Source organism: Leptidea sinapis, chromosome 1 (genome assembly GCF_905404315.1).
Source record: "Leptidea sinapis chromosome 1, ilLepSina1.1, whole genome shotgun sequence".
NCBI lineage: Eukaryota > Metazoa > Arthropoda > Insecta > Lepidoptera > Pieridae > Leptidea > Leptidea sinapis.
Window position 1 is genome coordinate 1,214,800 of NC_066265.1, and position 24,533 is coordinate 1,239,332.

The 24,533-nt window shown below is 34.7% G+C and overlaps 1 protein-coding gene across 1 annotated transcript; it reads right to left on the reverse strand.

The window, feature by feature from the left end:
• Positions 1-559: 559 nt before the first annotated feature.
• LOC126979751 (fatty acid synthase-like) lies at positions 560-24,045 on the reverse strand. Its single transcript, XM_050829270.1, has 11 exons — positions 23,884-24,045; positions 14,441-14,633; positions 10,734-10,854; positions 9,405-9,608; positions 8,752-8,868; positions 7,974-8,152; positions 7,372-7,517; positions 6,307-6,510; positions 5,343-5,529; positions 4,658-4,820; positions 560-707 (listed from the first exon to the last, which is right to left on the reverse strand). Exons 1-11 carry the CDS (start codon positions 24,031-24,033, stop codon positions 692-694), a joined length of 1,680 nt encoding a protein of 559 aa, XP_050685227.1. The 5' UTR covers positions 24,034-24,045; the 3' UTR covers positions 560-691.
• Positions 24,046-24,533: the final 488 nt, after the last annotated feature.

Consider the following 24,533-nt stretch of genomic DNA (forward strand, 5'->3'; position numbering starts at 1 on the left):
GCACATACTCAGACCTAGCACCCTGTTATTTTTGTGTTTTCCCCAAAATCAAAGATTTTTGATAGTGATAGCGTTCAATCAGCACATTGAAAACATGCCTTCAGATCTGTGGTCCTCCTGTTTAAAAAAATGGTTCGATCGCATGAAAAAATGTTGAAAATCTAAAGGAGAGTGTTTCGAAAAGCACTTAACATAATAATTTGGTGGTTTTAGTGTGACCTACGTATCACTGTTTTTTTGCCTCATGCATTATTAGGGCGGTATATCTGTAGTATGACCGATGGCAGTAGTAGAGATACTCTACGCCAGGCTTATTCAAAATCATTCACAAGTGCTGAAAGAAACTTGTATCTTCTACTGCAACTTCTGCTGTGGACGTCATGAAATGGTCTCAGCCCACCTTATTGTAATTCAAATATTTTTATTAAAAAAAGGATTTAAAATGTAAATTATTGAACGTCAAAAACTACTACCACAGAGGAATAACTTATTATGATAATGCTCTCGTTACATTCCGTCTACGGAATGTAATGAAAAAACATGTTTTAAACTTACTTTTTCATATCCCACACCAACCGCAGCCATGGAACCGCGAATAAAAGGTGTTTGTACAGAAACCAGACCACGGCTGTAAGCCGACAGAATCATCTCTTCAGCGGTGAAACAGCCATCGGCATATGCACAGCCCAGTTCACCCACACTGTGTCCTAGAAAAAAAATATGATCATTGGACCTAGCATTTTACTTTAAATCAGTCCTTAATTCAGCCCCAAATACTTTTCAACTGTGGATGCCAATAACAGGCAATGTTAAAGTTAAACATATTCTTTAATATAAATTTAATATAATATAACATATATATCATTTAAAGATCAGTAACGCATTTATTGACCCCTGGTGCTACGGATGTCCATGTATGGTTGCTTTAGAACTTCCCACCACGTGACTTGCTCTGGCATAAAAAATCAATTATTGGTTTTGCTTATATAAACAACAACATAACAGCACATTTCCGAGTAATCTTTGAAGATTTTCATATCTGATATAACTATAATATAAATAGGTTTGTAACTACGACAGTCAACGATCACAATCCTGTATGGTCTTCTAGAAGTTCATTGTAAGCGTTTTGTCAGAGCGCTCCAGAATCAACACAGTTTGTCAATTATATATGTATAGCAAATTTTATATATCTGATAGGATATATTACCAATTATTTTATCCGGTACAAATCCTACTGCAGTTAGTATATCAGTAAGTCCAATTTGAATGGCAGCAATTCCGACGAACGAGTGCAGAATATTATCGAACATAGTCTTGTCTTGAGATGTTATGATATGAACTATATCAATTCCTTTAGGTTTCAAGACTTTATCACATCTGCGAAAAAAAAAATTAAAATTTTCAACAGGATTTCCAAAAATTGTTTTATATTCCCACACTCAAAATTCTTGACACTAAGCTCGATCCGTCCTGTTCTGGTGTAAATGTGATCGAGCTTAGGTATTTAGAAAAGTCAATCTTTAAGACTTACATCAAAGTCGTCTGTTCAGTAACATGTAGAAATATTAACTGATTTTGATACACAATTAAAATATTGGGTAATATCTAGTTAAGGATGTTGCATAGCCGCGTAAAGAAAACTAGATATACTTAGCCAGAACAACAAGTTACTCTGGCCTGGATACACGGCACAAAGGCATAAAAGGCAATGAGATAGCTGACCGGCTAGCTAAGGATGGAGCCTCATCCCCCTTCATAGGTCCAGAACCCTTCTTTGGAGCCGGTGAATCTGATATCCATAACGTCCTAAGGAATCAAGAAATGATGGAAGCAGCCAGTCACTGGTCCTCGCTACCAGGCCATCGACAGGCTAAGCTGCTCCTAGGCAACTATCAAAGTAAGCGTGCCAAACAATGCATAAGCTTGGACAGGAGACAACTGAGAGCCCTCACGGGTTTCCTCTCGGGCCACTGCAAGCTGAACGGGCAAATCTGTGCAAATTCTGCTGCGAATACGCTGAGGACCCCATAGGCATCCTTCTGGAATGCGAGGTCATTGCCAGAATCAGGCTGGGGTGTCTTAAAGCACCCTCACTCAAAGCAGAGGACTTGCCCGGCCTGGACTCTCTGAAGATCCTACGCTTCTTAAACGGAATAGGTCTAGATAATACAGTTTAAATCCCGGCACACGTCTCCGAGTCAGTAGCTTCGATCTCACCACAGCTCTTTGTTTTTGGACACAAGAAGTCAAGGGTAGGCGCGCTAGTACAAGCAGGGCGCACAATAGATCCTATCATTTAATTGCATGCAATTGCATCTAAATGCCCTACTCATAATAATAATTATTTTCGCGTGATTGCCGATATAGCTAATCACGTTGTCTTTATCTAGATTGTCTTATAGTGATAATAAACAATGCAGCAGGTTGCTTTTGTGCTCTTCGCTGAAAAGAAAATATTATATTCCGTGTAGCCTAAAGTACAACTTATATATGTGGAAATATAATCTACAAAGCGATTCTATTTATACTATATTAAATGCTGCTGTAGCTGATGATACGCAGTTATGTAACTGAACAGCAACTTAGAGAAATCATAAAATAATAGCTGACATCTTGCCTTCAAGTAACATTAAAAGAACTCTTTAATGCTGAATTTGCTCTAACTAACTAATAAATAGTTTAAGGATTCAATGCAGTTTCTTAATAACAAATACGAGGGATAAATTGAAACACTGAATATTATGGAACTAAAAATATCGGAACTAAAAGCAGATAACGAAACCCTAAAAAATAATTGAAGAGTATTTCAGCTAGGCTTGATCTAATGGAAAGTGTATCAACGCGAAAGTAACCTTGAAATTAATGGAATACCGGAACACAGGTCCGAGAGTTTCGCAGAAACACTTATAAAATTTTCCACAGTCTAAAATTGTCGTATAATTAGAGAAATACTAATGACAGACGCATGAAGCGAAAATTGACAGCAACAACAACAGACCAAGGGCTATCATAGCCAAACCTATAATCCAGCGAGTTATAAACGGTGTGCATCCACAGCCCGACACAACAAAAGCAAACCCAATTACAGACTTTCTAACCACCTGGGTGGAAGTGGTCCTCATTCACCCATTGTTAACTTTAAACATCTATCTCCTGTGAATAATAATCTACACGCTGCGCACTGCGGAGGAGTCACGTGAAGAGGTTTGAGTTGAAGTACAAAATTGATAAATGAAACTCTTCATTCCTAAGAGGGTGAATTCGGGGTTCAAATTTTATATGGGCACTTTCGTTAATTTGAAGGAATCAGCACTAGTGAAAGAAGGGCCCGGTTAGCCAATCGATCATAATGAGATTGTATAAAGAGGAGTCGTTGAGATTTTCATTGTAAGCTGAAGTTTTTAACTGATATTTTAAATAATCTAGCAGTATTTTGTTAATATACCTAGATAACACTGAAAATGTTTAGAAAATGAAAAACGGCTTAATGTAGAAAGCTACCAATACTTTTATTGTTTTTCGAAGTAATCTCCGTTCCTCTCTTAAAATCGTCGCATTCGAAGGAACCACTTAAAAAAGCAGTGGGCCCATTTTTACTTAGGGGTCTCTTCTATGGCATTTTCGTACGCTTTTACCGCATCTTTAGGGCTCGTAAAGCGAATATCTCGAATTTTATCTTTAGTTCTTGGGAATAAAAAACAGTTTTGTGGAGTGTGCTGAAACATTGTCGTGGTGAAGGAGAATCCTGCTTCGAGGGCGCTGCTGTCGAATTTTTTCAACAGACAATGTTGTCTGCATGTGCAAACAGCGATTGACATGCCAGTCAGTTTTCATTGACTTCTTCCTTTATTTACCTTAATTGGCCGATCCTCGAAAGGAAACACCCACTGAGCTGATTGTCTTTTGGTTTCGGGTTCGTAGCAGCTTCAATCACTTGTGACGATGTCAAATACAACATTTGAGTCACCTCCGTTGAACTTTTATAACATTTGGCGACACCAGTCCATGCGAAGGTGTTTCTGGTCGTCGGTTAAATTATGGGGAATCCATCTGGTACAAAGCTTCCTGACGCCTAAATGATCGTGTAATCTCTTATCTTCCTCTATCATGCGTCACACAGCACTAATGTTATCTTCTGTAGTCATAATTAAAGGACGTCCCTTACTCGGATCATCAATGGGATTGCTACGTACATGCTCAAACTCGTAAAATGTAAACAGTGGCGCAAGATGGGGCTTCATTAAGAAATGCTAATCGCAGCCTATCATAGCTTTGTTGTTGAGTAAGCCCACAACGAAAGTCATAATAAATCATTGTCCGAAAATTTTCTCGCGTTAAGTTCATTTTCACGTGTAACAAGAGTTTTAAATTTGCAATTCACAAAAACAAATGACAAATGAATGCAATATACTACTATACTATTAGGTTACCAAAGAGTTCTAAAATTGAAATTGAAAAAAAAAGTTTTTATTTATTTATTAGCAATGTTTCTAACTGGCCAGTTCTAAACATTTTCAGTGTGGGTAACGTATCAAAAAATAATGGTTAAAATTAAAAGCAGCTAAATTACCTATACTGATGACGTATTGTTATCTGAATAGTATTTTTCTTTATTATTAAAAAACTATAATTTTATACAAATTATATATAAAACCTTTCAATGGCTGCAGCGAAGATTGGTATACGCATGAGATGGGCTCCCATTCCAACCCACTGGGAGCCCATACCGCTATACACAAACCACAAAGGTTTCTTAGCATCGTCGAAGTAATCTGACTTCTGCACCAAGCATACTGTCTCTTGATCCTCATTTGTGTCTATAATGCAAATAAATAAAAAGTTTATTAACTTTCTCAAATTTAAAACGTATAGTCACTAAACGTCTTACGTATTAAACTCTTTGTGATATAAACTTGTAATACCGACTACAAACACGAGTATAGGTACTTTAAATCAAGGTAGCTCAAATGATAAAAATGGATTTAAACATATTAATTCCATACCACTTGTAATTTCAACTTTCAAATTTTTAATATTTTTGATTTTTAAATCAACGACATTTTGATCTGAAATTAAATCACGTTAATAGAATACTTCAATATGCCCGAGCATTGAGAGCCTGCTACATTATGAATTTTTTAGTAATAAAATGTAAAATTTATATATTTCACATAAAAATACACACAACTTAATATCCTACTTTTTTTGCAGCTTATTGTTGATATATTTAATTCCAAATTAGTTATTAGTATTAAGAAGTATTAATTCAGATGCAATAAAATCTTGCATTTATAATTAAAATAAAGCAGGTTAAATGAGCATAATAAACAATTTACTACCTAAAATTGCAAATCCTCTACCCAGATGTCCACTTATATGGTTCTCATGGATATTATAGAATAAAGCCAATTCTTCTGGATCGACCGGACGACTTTTCAAGTCCTTAAAAATACTGTCTACCGCTGTCTGTTGTCTGGCAGATATTGTGACCAAACGTGGTATGCTAGTCTGGTACCGAGACAGATCCTGCAAAGTATTCATAATAATATTTAAATGCCAATTCGCAAAGTTTATACTAATAGGCGCTTTGTAAAGTGAAAACCTGTACGAAAATTCTGTACTCAACAAACGTAAGGAGTATGCTTGATTATGCATCAAGGATCGGTCATCTCAGTATGCAGTACATTTAAACAGAATAGAGTCTATACAGAAATTTTTTGTTAGATTCTTCAAGGATTACTCTCATTTCGAAATCTATGTATATGTACGCTTTAGAATGGAACCTTCATATGTTATGGTATAACCTGACAGATTGTTCGGAATTATTGGATATTCTATGTGCACCGTACCATAGAATTTCTCACACTACCTAGTTTCACGTCTATCATGTGACTATGAATTTTGCCCCGAACAGTATTTTAAAATATAACATACTTGTGTGTGAGTTTTTTATATTTTCGCAATATCTACGCTTTTTACACGAAATATCAATATTTAGTACATAGAAAAATAAAATTGTAGAACATGAACACGAAAACACTCAATTACCCACACCCTCACTCACCTAAACCCATAAATTCACACACACACACCTCTTAATTACTAATATTATCGTACATATTTGTAATATTATTTTATAATGGTGATGTTATATAATATTGTTGGATTATTAGTAAATAATTAAATAAAATAAATATTGAAGAGTCACTTACTGAATTTTAACACACATCAATTAAATACAAATTTTACCAGATGAAGATTTACACAAATAATAAGAGTTAGTTATCAATTAATATTGTTTACCTTGGGTTTGTAGACTCTGTTCAAAAGTACATGCGCGTTGATACCGGTGATAGATATTCCGTTAACAGCGACGTATCCCCCGTTGAACTTTTTGTGGTCAGTGACTACCTGAATGCGTTTATCACGAAGTGCATCTATATCGTCACGAACATTTTCGCAATGCAGATTTCCGGCTAAGAGTCCATTACGATACGCCAGAAGAACCTAAATTAAAAAAAAATATGAGTTTTATTGCATGTAATTCGTAATAATAAGTATAATATAATATACCACTCTTATACCTATAATATATAATATATTATTAATTAAATTACTTTCAAATGAATACTACAGATTTTTCAATTACTTCATATATTATAAAAGGGAGGGTTAATGCCAACTCTATGTGTTTGTAAGACGCATTTCTGGTTTTATTTTGATCTTAACATTTGCAACAAGCCTGACTTAAAATTACGTGCAGTCCAAAATTTTACATTTCGCATGCGGAGAATATTTTTTAACTATCGGAAGTTCAACTATATGTAGCTAACGCGAAAAACAGATACGGCTTTTTATGCCGCAAAAAACGTATAGCTTGACTCTCTGAAGGAATCAAAACTTATAGAGTATTTTCCGTTGACATAGAAATGTGAAATTATATAATACCGTCGTATGCTACAAGTATAGGGAAAAGTCTGAAAACTATAATTTTGTAATTAAATTATAAAAAACAGTATCTTTATGCTTTTTTTTAATTGAGTGAATAATGTCATGTGGGATATTTTATGCAAGGGCTTCATTGGCACAATGAAGCCCTTTCATAAAATATCGGCAGCTTAAACAGATTTAGTGATTTTTATGATTTATAGTTTCGATTTATAACGAAGAATGAAGAAAATTTATCCTTTTTTATAATTATAAGTAGGTATCTACTAATATGTGCCAAACCAAGTCCGACTCGCACTTGTCCAGTTTCTTAGTTGGTCTTGCTTAAAATAAAATATTTTGAGAGATAGCATTCAGCTCATATAGATGAGTTTATACCAACTAAAAATATATTCTTATAATGTCCTAACTTACTCGTACCTTAAGGATAGAACAGATACCCGAAGCAGCAGCAGTATAACCAATATTAGAAGTAACACTTCCAACAAGCAATGGTTCTTCACGTCTTTGTGTACAATACACATTGTTAAATGCTTCAAGCTCAACTTTGTCTACTTCGCCTGTTGCTGTAAATGTATAAAAGTTGTCTCAGCTTTAGATCATCAAATAGCTTTGTCAATTTTCAAAACTTTTGGTGTGTATTTTAGTCAAAAAATGGTCCTTTTATGAACACTAAGATCAAGGAATAATACCAGAATATGAAAACTCCAGATTTCCTTAGAGTTCTTTTAATGTCAATAAAATATCTGAGAAAGATATGAGTTTTCTTTTTCGCTCTAATACTATCAACATTTTAATAATCTTGTCCTTAAATAATTGCTAAAGATTAACAAATGTAATCCTTGGATGCCCTGTCATTCACAGTTATGAAATGAGATTTAAAGCAGCGACATTTGTCAGTAAAATGTTAAATTTAGTCATAACGTGTAAACATATATTGGAACTTTAACTATTATACTATTCTGAATGAACTCATAAGACACTGGTGATACTTTTACATGTTTATTATATCATACACTTACCAGAACCCACAGCTTCAACGTATTTAACATCTGCAGGATCTACATTAGCTTCCTTATAAAATTGTTTTATGAAATAAGTCATGTCACCAACGTCGCGATAAAATCCGTATTTTGGGCCGGTTTCAGTTTTGACTATTTCTGTATATTCATTTTTAACGTGAAGCACTTCAGCATAAATACTAAAAGTAAATTCGAATTAGTATGGACACGACAACATCGCTTCTATTATGATAATTTTATGTATGAGCAATTATATTTTTTTTATAATGTAAGTATGAGTTAGAAAATTTACTAAGTCATTTGGATAGTTTGAATAGGACCAGATAATATTATCGAAAAGTAAAGAAAAAATTAAGAAAAGTAAAATACAAGCTGGATACATGATACAATTCAGGCTTAAAAGTGAATACGAACATAGTGTTTCCTTTATTTAGCATTGTATCACCCACCACGGCACCACGGTGAGACAATATGATACAATGATGCCATCTATACTAAAATTATAACGAGGTAAAGTTTGTAAGGTTGTAGAGGCCAATCTCTGGAGTTTTTGAAATTCTATGAGCGATATTATAACGCGAAGATAAAAAGTATTTTTCGTGTTAGTCGGATTTGCAAAGTAAGTCAGAGCAAAAACGATCACACGATAATATTTCTTGCGAACATTGCCTTAAAAATGAATTGTATAAATGCTTGTAGGAGCATTCGAATACCATATAATAGGGTAACATGTGGATGAAGTCGCGGGTTACAGCTATTTAATAACAAGTTTACATACCGTTTAGCGTCTTTGGCTTTTTGTATGAAAAGTACACTAATAGATTCCGATAGAGCACAGCCATCAGCATTCTTGTCAAACGACTTTGTTTTACCATCGGGACATAAATCTATAACCCTGAAATTTAAAGTTAATTTAATAAATTTAATGAGTAACTCAAATCTATTAGTCATTTTTCGAAATGTAATGTAATTATAATTTAATTGTATTGAAATTTTATTTTGAAATAAACAAACGTTTCGCTAAGTTTTTAAGCTTTATCTTTTCCAAAAGAAGGTAGATTTTTAAGGTCAATATGTAAATAATAAGCCTCTTAATTAATTGGCTAGATTCCCGAGATAGTTGATCCTTTAGATTGAATCGCCAGTATTTGTGCTTCAGGTTGCGTAGATAGGACCCACAGGTCAGGTGTTTAGTCACTTAACGGCATGAACATGTATATCTTACTGAGACCAACATTTTTATACCCATTCTTGGCAGCCCAGCATGAACTGAAGTAACTTGATTATAAGAATGCAGACTATCGACGGAAGTCGCATTCTACATCTGCGACTCTCCAGACTCCAGAGTCCAATTAACATCTTCACATCACGACTAGCAATACCAATTATGATATTTAAGTGTTCTAGAGTAACAATACTCATACAACGAACCTTGAAGTATGAATTGATTGTTGAGGATGGAGACAAAGACTTGCACCACCTATAACAGCTGCTTCGCAATCACCGCGACGAATAGCCTCATATGCCAACTGTAAAGCAACCGATGAGCTGCAGCAAGCTTGATCTACAGACATTGAGGGTCCTTTGACATTTAACCAGTAAGAAATACGATTAGCAAACATGGATTTGCTGCACCTGAAAATATAATAAGGAATTGTATGATATTATTTGTGCAAACGTTATAGAAAACAGCAGACTCGAGATTTGAGTATGGCTCCATAGCGAGTGTACAAGAGAGCTTATTATAGTTATTATTATTACGGGTATTTACGACATAAATATTTTATTTACTTGAAGCCGATATTTCGATCCAATTGCATGCATTGTCACGGCGGAACTACGGAGGCGGCGAGAAACTCTTGACACATTGACACTAAATAGTACATCAATCTGTCCATGTGGCGTCTAATTCGTTTCGGTTTTTGGTTCTCTAATTCACGAAACACACTACTAACGACGTCCATAAATTTGGATCTTTGTGTTGCATTAATCGTATTGCAGAATAACACCACGGGATTCCATGCTGGTAGTCTTAAATAATCCTCCCTATTAAAATCCTTAGGTTGTTTTTTAATTTCGATAGGTTCTCTTACAAGCCATGGGTTGTATTGACGTTTAGCAAATTACCCGTGTTTTATGCAACCCAATCCAATGGCTCGTATAAATAAAATATATACCGTCAGTACCCATCATAATAAAAACCATGTAAAAGTTCCGCGATGATAAAAGTTTAAAAAGTGTTTATTATACTCGCGAAATTATTTAAAATAGGTGCCGCATTTTGCACTGTTAATATTTCACTTGTTATTTAGATAATTTGTATTTATATAAATAGAAAATATTTTTATCTCTTTCAATTTATCTCTTAGCGACACATGTACCCATTCCATATAGGCACTAAAAATGCGTTTGGGAAAACGTCGGTATATTTGTGATACAATGAGAAAAAACGATTTTCAGATTAATTCCTTTAGGTGGTTTCAACTTGCTCCTCACAGATTTTTATGTCACTGGGTCCTTACAGCTGGTGTTGAATCAACTACGAAGTATTAAAATATAATTCATAATATTTGATTAGAACATCAGGATTGCATATTATGATTATTTCATAAACGTGAATTTCAACATCTTATTATAAACTTCGTTTCTCAGGGTTCATGACAGACAGATAGATAAAGAGATAACTAAGGGAATCTGATATTTTTCTTTGTTTTAATGGGACGGAAACTTAAAATATAAAAATTGTAAATAAAATATTACCCAGCAATGCCAAAATTATTTTTAGCAGTTGCAACATAGAAACAGGCTTTCTCCGATTCTGACATACATGTGCCAATGTAGACACCGACCTTTTTCCCACTGAGCTGTTCAGGACATATACCTTAAAAGTAAATTCAACAAATAAGCGAACATGCGGTTTCACTTCTATTATGTGGCGATTTTTTTCATATGCTACAAAACTATGTCTGTCCGAAAGCTTGTTTTTTGAGGTCCCCATTGAATTTTATAATGTTATACTATACCTAGAATATCTCTGGCCACTTTTAGATTTTCATTTTTAATTGTAGTCATTAATTGATTATTTCCCACAAGGTAATATTGATAAAAACAGAAATGGCCCTAATATTGAGGGTGCCCTCTGGTAGTTTATTTATTTATTTTTAGAAATACCAACATTTGTTTACATTGATGCGTTATATATTTATAATACAGACTAAATATAATGTGCTTCATGTAACAAACAATTACAGGTATCTACCACATGCTTTAATAATTTTCACAAAGTAAATATTAGTTAAAGAGGAAATATATATATACGCTAACAAGTAATAATGGTTAAATGATTTGGTTTTAAATTATTATTATTTAAGATTATTATATATATTATATATATATATATATATGTATATATATATATATATATATATATATATATAATATATATATTTATATATATATATATATATTATAAAACTAAGAAACATAATTATTATGACTACATTTTATTCACTAAACTTACATACAAATAATTTACGAACTGTATGGACAGAAGTCGTGAAATTAATATCGATGTAATCGCTATATATGTTTACCATCTTGAACAGGCCTAGGAATAGGAGAGTTCGCTCCAAACATACATCTTCGAACCGGTGGAACTAGCGGAGTAAATTGCTTCCGGGGATATCTACTAGGGACACGAAAATTAATTTTATTCAGAAGCTGAGGACAGTCAATCTTGTCATTTAAAAGTTTTAATACAAAGATAAGATCGATTAGAGTTCGCCTGTCTTCTAAGGAAGTCATTTTGAAAAATACGAGTCTATTAGCATAGGTAGACAGACTTTTTCTTGAAAGTCCGTTCGAATAAATTAAATGCCAAATAAATCTTTTTTGAATTCGCTCTGTTCTTAACATGTGTGTCGCATAGTGGGGTCTCCAAACTACCGATCCATATTCCAATATGCTCCGTACCAATGAGTTGTAAAGTAAAATTTTTAAAAAGTTGTCACGAAATACTTTTATGTTTCTAATTAAAAATCCTAACATTTTAGATGCCCGAGAGGTAACATACTCTATATGGGGAACGAAAGTTAACTTAGCATAAAAACAATGCCTAGATCTTTAACTTGATTTAACTTATGAATAGAAGTCCCATTAATGCTATAATTGTACGCTACGTTATTGCTTTTCCGTGAAAAAGTAATAAAGTGGAACTTATCTGAGTCTAATACCATACCATTATAATGGCACCATAAAGTAATGCTCTCGAGATCTGATTGAAGTTTGGTACAGTCTTCGATTGAATTAATTACTTTTAATATTTTCAAGTCATCGGCATAGAGATAAGGTTTTGATAATTTTATGGAATTTACGATATCGTTAATAAAAAAATTGAAAAGTAGGGGCCCTAAATGAGAGCCCTGCGGTACACCAGATGTAATAAATTAAGGAGAGGAATTGAAGCCATTCACCACCACAAAAAAGTAGCGACTAGACAAATATGATCTAAACCATTCCAAAAATATGTTGGATATACTCGTACCATAAGCTGATAATTTGGCGATCAAGACACTATGACACACTCGATCATAAGCCTTACTGAAGTCAGTATATACAACGTCGACCTGTTTCTGTGCATCCAGTAATTCGGTTATAGTTTCACAAAAATCTACGAGATTGGTTGTTGTGGATCTTGAAGGTACAAAGCCATGTTGAACTTCATGTAAGAACAATTTGAAGTGATTTTGTAGAAAAGGACAAATTAAGGATTCTAAAATTTTAACAAATGTAGACAAAATGGAGATTGGTCTATAGTTTTTAATTGATTCCTGAGGGCCTGACTTATGTATGGGGACCACCTTGGCTGTTTTCCAATATAACGGAAAGCATCCCATACTGAGAGATTTATTGTAGATAAATGAGAGCGGTACTGCCAACTGCTCAGCACATTCAACCACAAAAATTGAAGGAATTCCATCTGGCCCAGCTCCTTTATTTCTATCCAGTGATTGCAGTTTTTTTTAAATCATATTATCGTCAATCTGTGGCGGCATCAATAACGGACTATTATTCCTGACATTAAATAAATATTCAGAGTTTAGACAGTTATTGTAAGGTTGTCCACTGTTATTTGTATAAATAAAGCCAAAATATGAAGAAAAAAGCTCACAGATTTGGGGGCCATCTGAAGTTATCACCTCACCATCAGCCATAAGAGCCGGATTCGCACTAGTACCACTACGTTTCGATTTAATGTAACTCCAAAAAAAAAACTTTGGGTTATGCCTATATTCTTTTTGTAAATTGACTAAATATCGGTTATAGCAAACAGAAGCCAGACGGGTACAACGTGAACTTATTAACTTTAATTCAATATAATCTCGGGGGTTTCTGTAATGTTTCAAACGCTTAATCGAAATCTTAACTTATTTTTTTCTTTTAAACAATTAATTAATGAACGGTCATACCAAGAAGGATATTTATGATTACATTTATTTTTTAAAGAAACCGTTTCACGTATTATTTGTTGAGTATTGGCGTAAAATAAATTAACCATAATATCATTAACGTTGTCATGTTTACTCATCATATCTTTCCAGTCAATCTGTGCTAATTTTGAGCATATAATATCATATTCTGCCCTTCGAAAATTGAGTTGCGGGTTATTTTCATTAAAATTAGTTAGGCAAAGACTTCGCTACTTGAGCTCATTCCACGGTTAAACGGCTTTCAATGCTCCTGTTATTTATCCTCCTTATGCACACGCCGTAACTAAACATTCGTTTTTTCTTTTACTGGTAGAAAGATATGTGCCTCTGTGTTACATATAGAATGGAAAGGCAACCGAATTTCTCCACCAGAAGTCAAAATGGGAGATTTAACCTGCACCCACCCAACGCTTCCTAACCATGCGTTACTAAAACAGTTATATTCTACATATAGCTAGAGTACCCGTATTTAAGAACCAATGCGACTTAAAGTTGAAAGCATACATAATACTGTTTTTTTGCCCTGTACTTCCCCAGGACGTAAAAAGAATAGTAGAGTCCCAGGCCCAAAGGTGTCGTAAGAGGCGACTAAGGGCATTTTAGAAGTGGGAGAGTCACGCAGCCGTCTTATGACGCCAGCACAATCATCCCCACCATCTGGATGTGTGGCGGTCCTTCACAGTGCGGTTTTCAAGGAGCTTTCTTCCACGTACTACAAAACTGTGGAATGATCTTCCTTGTGCGGTGTTTCCGGGACGATACGACATGGGTACATACACAATAACATTATAAGCATCCCAGTCGAGGAAGAATTATAAGGAAAGAAAATATAAGGAATGGCTCGAATTAACGTCTTATAAATTGGAAAACAAATTTCATGCTATTAATATGTGCACAAATCGTATAATAGTTAACATTTGTAAGACTAAGTGTGTGATTGAGGAATGATTTTGAATCCTATTTTTATTACTTCATTACCTGCATCGTATATTGCCTCATATGTATGTTCAACAATTTTCCTGGACATTGGGTCCATAGCGTTTGCTAGTAGGTAATGCACTTTGAAGAAGTGAGCATCGAAATGCTTCAAATCAGGAGCTTGGCCGGTGTGATTTGCAATCTCAGGGTGGTTATATTCCCACCTCGGTTCTCTTGAACCCACTGGATTTACCTACAAAAACGATATCGATTTTAGTTTTAGCTAGTTGAAATATCGAGTTAATGAGCAGAAGCAATCATCATCAGCTAGAAGACGTTCACTGCTGGACAAAGGCCTCCGCCAAAGATTTCCACGACGATCGGTCCTGTGCTGCCCTCATCCAACGTATTCCGGCGATTTTAACCATAACGTCCGTCCATCTTAGTACCGCCGCGATTTTAGTAGTGTAGACGTGATTTCTTGTGCTCCTCGAATAAAAATATATAAAGTCGTGTTTAAAGTAATCTGTGTGCTATAGTGGCTTTATACGTTAATTTTCTTTAAAATTTTACATTTACCAATCACCAAACATTTGATTGATGAAAATGAGCCGTGCAAACGCAAAAATCGATGCACACGTAAACACAAAGAAGCGTACACCAGCAACACTCACATCACCGCAGAGAAGTATTGATACACCCCAGGCACAGCACCAGGTTAATGTGGACGACGAAAATATGTTAAAAGCCCTCCAGTGTAACGTGACATCTCAGTTCCAAAAGCTAAGCGAGAAAATTGGGGGCCTCGAAGACTGTATAAAGCATATGAGTAGTCAATATGATGACATGCTTAAATTCTACTCATCCACAAAGGCGGAACTGAAAACCATACGCGATGAAAATATGCAGTTACACGAGGAACTACAAACTGTGACAGCCCGCTTCAAACACCTTGAGGATGAACACACTCGCCAGGAACAATGGGTCAGGCTGCAAAACATTGAGGTGGTCGGAGTGCCCGAGGCGAAAGATGAGTGTACGACGGATGTGGTAGTGAAGATTGCCGCGCAGGTCGGGGTGTAAGTGTAGGCCGGCGATGTCGAGTTTGCGCAACGGGTGCAGGCTCGCCGACCCGGGGCTCAGGTCCCACGTGCCATCGTTGCGCGGTTCAGGCATCAAGGACGTCGTCGTGGCAGCTGCACGGAAGCACCGTAATATATCAAGCAGGACGCTGGGAATGGAAGGTGAAAGTAAAATCATATATATAAACGAACATCTCACTAAGTCTAATAAATAACTACTAAAATCTTGCAAAAAGAAGGCATCAGAAACCAACTCTAAGCATGTTTGGACAAAAAACTGCCGAATTTACGTAAGGAAAACAGATACTTCACCTCCCATACCTATAATAAGTGTGTCAGATTTGGGGAAAATGTAACAACCATTCTATTATCAATTTTTTTTATTCTATTATTGCTAAACTATTTATTACATTTGTTATGTTATTATCTAATACAAACACATCTTATAATACTCAATAACTCACAGCTAACACAATACATCAACAAACACATTTCCTATAACACTCCAAATTTCACAATATTATCACATGAAGCACGGATACAATACTCTTATTTAACGTTATTTACATTACAGACCAACCTAATTCTTAAGAAGCATATTACAATTATTACCAGAATATATATTACAATATCGTTGTTTTCTACATTACCCACTAAATAAAAACAATCATTATAATATTAATGTTGCTATCACTAACAGATACAGCTTTAAAATTGTATATTCCTTTAAACATCACTTGATCACTTCTTCACCACATAGTACCTATTATCAGAATACGTTAATACACAAATATACCAATCAGAACAACGTTATTATCATGCGCAAATTATACAAGACATACAATATTAAGGACTATTACATATACTGCGATTTATAATGACTCCAAATAATATTCAAGTGCAACTAGTGTACCAAAACATACGAGGGCTTAGATTCTCTCAAATTATTCTCAAAATTGATTCCTTTAGAATTCTTTTTGATGTCATTTCTTATACTACTAGATACTACTACCGCTTCGGAAACAAATGGCGCTCTGAGAGAGAAGAAGCGGCGCGAGAAACTCTCCCAGCATTCTTTTTTTTTGCGCTCTTTTCAATAAAAATATACAATATTGTACAGTCATTTCTATCGCTATAAAATAATCACAATCTAGTCCCAGGCTGTCCGATCATTTAGATATTCAGCAGTGGAGTAATAGGATTTACGACAGAGCCATTTTTTTTATGAAACATTTAAATTTATTTATAGATAATGCCTGAACAGTGGCTGGGACTTTATTGTAGAAGTGTATACATTTACCCTTAAAGCTATTATGTATCTTATGAAGCCTACTAGAATTAGTTACAAGCAATCCCTTATTTCTAGTGTTATAATAATGAAAATCACTATTACGAGCAAAAAGGTGACGATTTTTGTGAACATATATTAAATTTTCATAAATGTACTGACAATGAACAGTCATAATTTTTATTTCTTTAAATTTTTCTTTGAGAGACTGTCTATAACCAAGCTGATATATAGCACGAAAAGCTCTCTTTTGCAGTGCAAACACTATATCAATGTCAGCAGCATGACCCCATAGTAATATACCGTACGTCATGATGCTGTGAAAATAACTAAAGTACACTATTCGTGTACTCTCTAATCTTTCTAACTGCATATGCCGCAGAGCTGAGTCTATCTGCTAGATGGGTAATTTGTGGACCCCACTGAAGTTTTTTATCTAACGTGATACCCAAGAAGACCGTAGTGTCCACAAGTTCCAATCTCTGGTCATTTATAAGTACGTTGGTTTGTACCTCCGCTGTGTTTGGTGTAATGAACCGTAAACACTTGGTTTTTTTACTGTTTAAGTGCAGATTATTCGTCTCAAATCAACGCACTATCTTTGAGAGTGCATTGCTTACTTTGTCATCAATATCCGCACGTCGCTTCACTTTAAAAATAAGTGAAGTATCATCAGCAAACAATACAATCTCATGGCTATCATCTTCCACAAACGGTAGAACGTTAATATATATAAGAAACAAGAAAGGACCGAGAATAGAACCCTGTGGAACACCTATTCCCACAATGCTTTAGTTTTAGGAGTAAAGTTTCATGGTGGACGCAGTCAAATGCTTTTGACAAATCACGAAAAATGCCCAATGCATCCTGTGACTCTTCCCAGGCGTCAAAGATGTGCTCAATGAGTCTAGTACCCGCATTAATTGTTGATAAACCCCTAGTGAAACCAAACTGATTTTTGTTCATTAATTTACAAAAATGCATTTGTAGCTGTTGAAGCAAAAGTTTTTCAAAAATTTTACTAAAAACAGGCAGCACTGAAATAGGTCTGAAATTAGCAGGGTCAAAAGAACTGCCCGATTTAAACAAAGGTATAACTTTGCTGTATTTCATGAGGTCAGGGAACACACCCTCATCTATGCATTCATTAAATATTATTGCTAATTCAGGTGCTATAATGTCAAGTATGTATTTTACAATATTAGTCGAATGGCCCCATAGGTCTTTTGTATTTTTTAGGTTAATTAATTTGAAGATTTTTATTATATCGCTACCTGTAACATACTTAAATTTCAAATCAGTGGAAGATTCTGGTACGTGTAATTTAAGCATATTATATGCTGCTTTTGGCGAAGAGTTAAGGTCTTTGGTCGTGACAATCGGGATTTCGGAGAAGTATTTATTAAATTCATTAACAATTTCTATTTCCGAATTTATAACGCGATTATTAATATTTAAACAGATAGAGGTGTTACGGCAATTCGATCTACCAGTTTCATTGTTAATTACACTCCAAGTCACTTTTACATTATTATTACTGTTTTTAATTTTATCTGCAATGAAACGTGTTTTCGCTTCATGACAAACTACTTTAAAGAGCTTGGAGTATTTTTTTACATATATTTTAAATTCTACACTATTATTGTAATGTTTCTCATAATAAAGGTCATATAAGCGTTTACGACTTTTGTGGATATCCATTGTTGCCCAATCATTAAAACTATGTTTGTTGTTTACTGTCACCGTTACTGGAGTAAAAATCCTGTCAAATTCCTCACAGAAGGAATTGAAGACTAAGTTATAGTGAAAATTAGCAGTTTCACCACAGTGTAAAAATGGTATTGTATTTACCAAATTATTTCTAAACCTCTCAAGACGGCTTCCCGTAACTGGTATAATCGTCACCTTTTTTGGTCTGACATTGTCCAATCTTGTATTTACTTTTATAAGTTGCCCACTATGGTCGGACTGAAGATTATTAATTATGAGTTTACTAGTAATAGTAACATCTGTAAAAATATTAACTAAACAGGTTGCTGTTGTAGAAGTGATTCTAGTAGGTTCCCAAAATACATTGAACAAATTAAGCTTTGAAATAAATTTTTAAGGCTAGTACAATTGGCCGAAGGTTCAAGCAAGTTTATATTAAAATCTCCACACACTATAATTGACTTGCTAGTTTTGCTAAATTTTGATAGTACCTCCTCCATTCTATGTTGGAATTGTTCATATGATGCAGTGGGGGGCGGTATACACTTACAATAATAAATTGCTCTAGTTCTATACAAGCTATCTCAATTAGTTGTTCTATAGAGAGATTAAAAATATCTCTTCTATTTTTACATTTTAATCTATTATTAATAATAATTAGGGAAGCTCCATGTATTGCCCTACTTCTACAAAACGAACTGACTACTTTATGTTCTCTAAAACTAAACTGGAGCTGATGACTCTTACGCCAATGTTCTGTAATACATAATATATCTATATTACAGCAGCTCAAAAACAGTTCAATTTCTAATTCCTTACTTGAGATACTTTGTATATTCTGGTGAACAATATTTATGAGCTTTAGGTATATTATGATTATCTATAGCAGTAACATTTATATTTGGTGAATGTTGCCTATTTTGTATGATATTGCAAGAGTTGTCCTCCCTTGTCAAATAACTTAATTTAAATTAATTGAATAAAAATCTTCATTGTTATATTTTTGTTATTCTCTAATACAAACACATCTTATAATACTCAATAACTCACAGCTAACAAAATACATCAACAAACACATTTCCTATAACACTCCAAATTTCACAATATTATCACATGAAGCACGGATACAATACTCTTATTTAACGTTATTTACATTACAGACCAACCTAATTCTAAAGAAGCAGATTACAATTATTACCAGAATATATATTACAATATCGTTATGTTTTCTACATTACCCACTAAATAAAAACAATCATTATAATATTAATGTTGCTATCACTAACAGATACAGCTTTAAAATTGAATATTCCTTTAAACATCACTTGGTCACTTCTTCACCACATAGTACTTATTATCAGAATACGTTAATACACAAATATACCAATCAGAACAACGTTATTATCATGCGCAAATTATACAAGACAAACAATATTAAGGACTATTACATATACTGCGATTTATAATGACTCCAAATAATATTCAAGTGCAACTAGTGTACCAAAACATACGAGGGCTTAGAACAAAGACGATCGATTTTTATAACAATGTATTGACCTGTGACTCTGATATAGTTCTATTAACCGAAACTTGGCTAAGCGATGGCATTCTTGACACTGAGTTGTGTAGTGACAGGTACACGGTGCTCCGGCGTGACCGCGGCTCACTCACGGTGGCGTAATGATAATGAGTGCAGCTCGGCTTTGTGCCCGTGCTCGCCCGGAATGGCAACGCGACGATCTCGAGTGCGTGTGGGCGACTGTGCCGGCCGGTGTACTGGTCGACCGCTCGCCTCCCGCGCCTGGCGCCCCGCATTCACGACTGCAGCACGATCTACACGTTGGAGTTGTCTACTTACCACCCGATAAGCATATTCCAGCGAGAATAGATATATTACTAGATGTATTATCTAACATTATTGATAAACATCCAAATGATAATGTTATTTTAGCAGGAGATTTTAACCTACCTTGCATCTCATGGTCCTCAGGTAATTCATGCATTTTAAAAAAAGGTTCTCTTGACGTGCAGAACAGCGCAAACACTCTAATAAATCAAACATCCTATCTCGGAATGAATCAATTCAACACAACAACAAAATCCCACAATAATACGCTAGATTTAGTTTTTGCAAATTTTTCCTTGAACGTAAATAAATCAGATAGTATAAAAAGATAGATATTATTAAAAGAAGACAAGTATCATCCCTGTTTAGTGATAAATGCTGTAGACATATTAATTCCCTCTATGAAAAATGCAGTACGCAAAATTATATTATTTAAAAAAGGTAACTACAATGCAATTAACGAATTTCTATCATCAACTGACTGGCCATCACTGCTTATTACCTGTAGTGTAGAGGATGCCGTTAACAACTTCTACACAGTAGTCAACAATGCCATACAACAATTTGTAACCCACGTAACTCTCTCTGCTACGAATAAATATCCCGTTTGGTATAGTCGTGAATTAATAAAACTCATTAAAGAAAAAGCTAAAGCACATTTTTATTGGAAAAAATATAACAATAAACTAGAATATAAAACGTTTTCCTATTTAAGAGCCAAAGTTAAATCGCTGCAACGTAGCGACTATAAATCATTTATAACAACATCAGAAAATAATATAAAGACATGCCCCAAAAGTCTCTGGTCTTAAATCCAGAAGAAAAAATAACAGTAACTACCCTAAGCTGATGTTCGATGGAAATGATGAACTTTACTCGGAAAAGGAAATATGCTCCGCATTTAACAATTTTTTCTCTAGAAATTTTTATTTGAAAATTTAGATCAATCAGTGCCTGGAAATATTGTTGTTCACGATCCACTACACACTATTCATACGAATGAAAATTTTATAATGAAACTACTCAAAAACATTGATACTACTAAAGGAGCCGGTAGTGATGGAATACCAGCGTTATTTTACGCCAAGTGAGCGAAGTGTATCGCGCAGCCTATTTCATGTCTGTTCAACCGATGTTTTCGTGAGGGTTACTTCCCGAAAATTTCGAAAACGGCCCATATACTACCTATTCTCAAAAAGGGCACCAAGACATCCATTGAGAACTATCGCCCGATCTCAATACTTAATACACTTAGTAAACTGATGGAAAAAATAGCTCATCAATATTTTTATCGAACGTTGTATTGCAATATACCTGCACAACAACATGGATTTATAAAAGGTCGATCCACTAACACTAACCTAGCCATCTTCATTAACGACATATTGAAGGGTATGGATGGTGGCTCGCAGGTAGACGTGATCTACACGGACTTTGAGAAAGCCTTCGACCGAGTAGACCACACCATCCTGCTACGAAAGTTACAGGAGCTAGGTATTTGCGGCGATCTCTTGAGATGGACCGAATCTTACCTGCGCAATCGCTGCCAGGCAGTAGTAGTAGGTGGGCATCGTTCAGATTACACACACAACCCTTCCGGCGTACCACAAGGCTCGGCGCTCTCACCTTTGTTATATGCCGCATATTTGTATGATGTAGGAAAATGCTTTCAATACGCAAAATTTCTTATGTACGCAGACGACACAAAAATCTATTTACGTATTAATAATCTAACTGACTGTCTTAAACTCCAAACTGACCTAAATCATTTGAACAATAACTATAAGACTAATAAAATAAAAATTAATGTAACAAATGCAAGTTTATTACTCTCACCAGAAAGAAAAGCACCATCAACTTCAATTATAATATAGATAGCACGATCATTCAGCAAACTAACTTAATCCATGACCTAGGAGTTTTAATGGACACTAAAATGACATTCAATGAACACCTATCAGAAATAGTCACCAGGTCATACAAAAATTTGGGATTTATTCTGCGCGTCAGTAAACCTTTCTCAGACATAAAATGTATTGAAATACTATATTATGCTTACGTAAGAAGTATTCTTGAATATTGCAGCAATATATGGAACCCACGATACATAACACATGTCCAAGAAATTGAAAACATACAAGCAAAATTTTTAAAACATATCAACTATCGCGCACGACACAATTATGTGGACTACCCCGAATCTTGCAGGTTTCACAATATGATGACACTTGAGGACAGGCGCAAGGTTCGGGATCTCTCTTTCCTTCATAACATAGTTCATGGTAGGATCGACAGTACAGAGCTAACTGAACTATTCATACAATTACGAGTGCCGTCAGCTCGCACTACACACACGCCTCTATTCCAAGTCCCGCTGAGTCATACTAATTATTATGACAATTCGGTAATCTGTCGCACTCTATGCAACTATAATAAGCAATTCAACAGTACTGAACTTTTTAATAACAGTAAAGGCTGCTTTAAAAGGAGTGTTAGTAAAAATCTAAAGGATGGTTAAATTTAGAGTAATTCACAAACACACACACACACACACACACATGCACACACACACACGCACTCTCACCAAATCCCACACGCACAAATATCATGTCTTATTATAAATATTGTAAATCCGTTATTAGATGTAAGTCCTACAAAATAGTATTATTATAACCTAATTTAAGTTCTGTGGATTTTGTGATGTTTTAAATAAATAAATAAATAAATCTAGTGGGGGGCCTACCAACACTGCGGAAGCTATGCCTCAAAGCAATTAACATATCAAAGTATTTGGCTGACATAAAGGTTTGGGATTGCATTATACAATGGTTTTGTTTGTATTGACGAGTTCAAGGGATTACACCAAAAACATATTTTCAGAAAATGACTGGTTTTCTTTTGCTCTTCCATTGTAAGAAACTATCGTAAGCTGGTAAGTCTTTAGATTTTAGGCTTTCGTTTCCATTTTGTTGGGCATTTTGTATTTCTGTCGGTTTAAATCTACCAATTGTTCGTCTTCTTTGCTAAAACTTGACAATTATTGTAAAAAATATTTTTTTACCACACAGCAACAAATACGACACAAACAAGATATGAAAATTATAAGAAATGGCGCTCTTTTTTTGTAAGTTAAATGTAAGGTTACATATTGCCATACAACCTACTTCAAAATACATATATTTTATAAAAAAATTATTGTGAATTATAAATTATTTAATTATAATAAATGCTTATTCGACTTAATTAAGCAAACATTTATTTAACCAAAAGTGTAAAGGGATTAGCGGCATTAAACCTTTGTTGTAATAAAACTGTATTACCCGTTTAAATTGAAATGCTCTGTTTACTCTTAGATTATTTGCAGTTATCTACTAACTTAACTTTGTAGGGATAATTCTATTATGTTTATGTACGTGTGTGTTACGACGTAATAAGGTTCAATTTACGAGCAAGTGTGCCGACAGATGACTTTCACTGACACTAATCATACGATTTTTAAACATAAACCACGTGTTTTACTAATTTAAATATTATTTTTACAAGTAAATTAGATATTATGTGGTATTAACTGATTTACCTTGTTGTAAAGTATTTCCTCAAGCTGCTTAACATTATAGCTGTCAGGGAAAGACCCCGCCATCCCGGTGATGACCACACGGTTTCCTGCATCAGCATCACCTAGGGACTCCGGTTGGACTAACGTTTCTTGCTGCGGTTTTGGCGACATGATGATTGTGGCTTATCCTATAAAAATATAATTAATACACTTTTTTATTATAAGAAGCTACGAAATAAGTAAGATGTTCGGCTTATAGTAAAGGAAACGCTCTGTATTGTAATACAGTCCGGCTACGATTGAGTGGAAAAGTAAAATTCAACGCTCGTTACCTTGAGAGACTTAAGATTAATTGGCCTATAATTTAACTACCTGCACTCTTCAATATCTACACCTGATAGTAAGTGATACGACCTGCATTGAATGCAGTGCAATTCGGTATTGTGTAACATCCAAATTCGGAGTACTGAAGTAATTGCTATCGTCACCAGACTAATTAGAAATTCTCTGTTGATCAGTAAATACACAAAAATTGTGCACTTTAAATCACAACACAAGTAGTTCTTGCAAACTCCTGCCAACAAGACAGAAAAATGTGCTGCTGTGTATCCTGTAGAAACAGCTTCCAGCCCGAGAAGGAATAAAGCTGTAATTATGTATTTCGTCGGTAT

Excerpts from the sequence above, each read along its gene's own strand:
- LOC126979751 (XM_050829270.1), bottom strand. The coding sequence starts at position 24,033 with ATGTCGCCAAAACCGCAGCAAGAAACGTTAGTCCAACCGGAGTCCCTA. Across the intron at positions 8,153-8,751 it reads AAAGCCAAAGACGCTAAACG|TATTTATGCTGAAGTGCTTC; the intron begins GTATGTAAACTT and ends ATTTACTTTTAG. Across the intron at positions 7,518-7,973 it reads CGTTGAAGCTGTGGGTTCTG|CAACAGGCGAAGTAGACAAA; the intron begins GTAAGTGTATGA and ends ATACATTTACAG.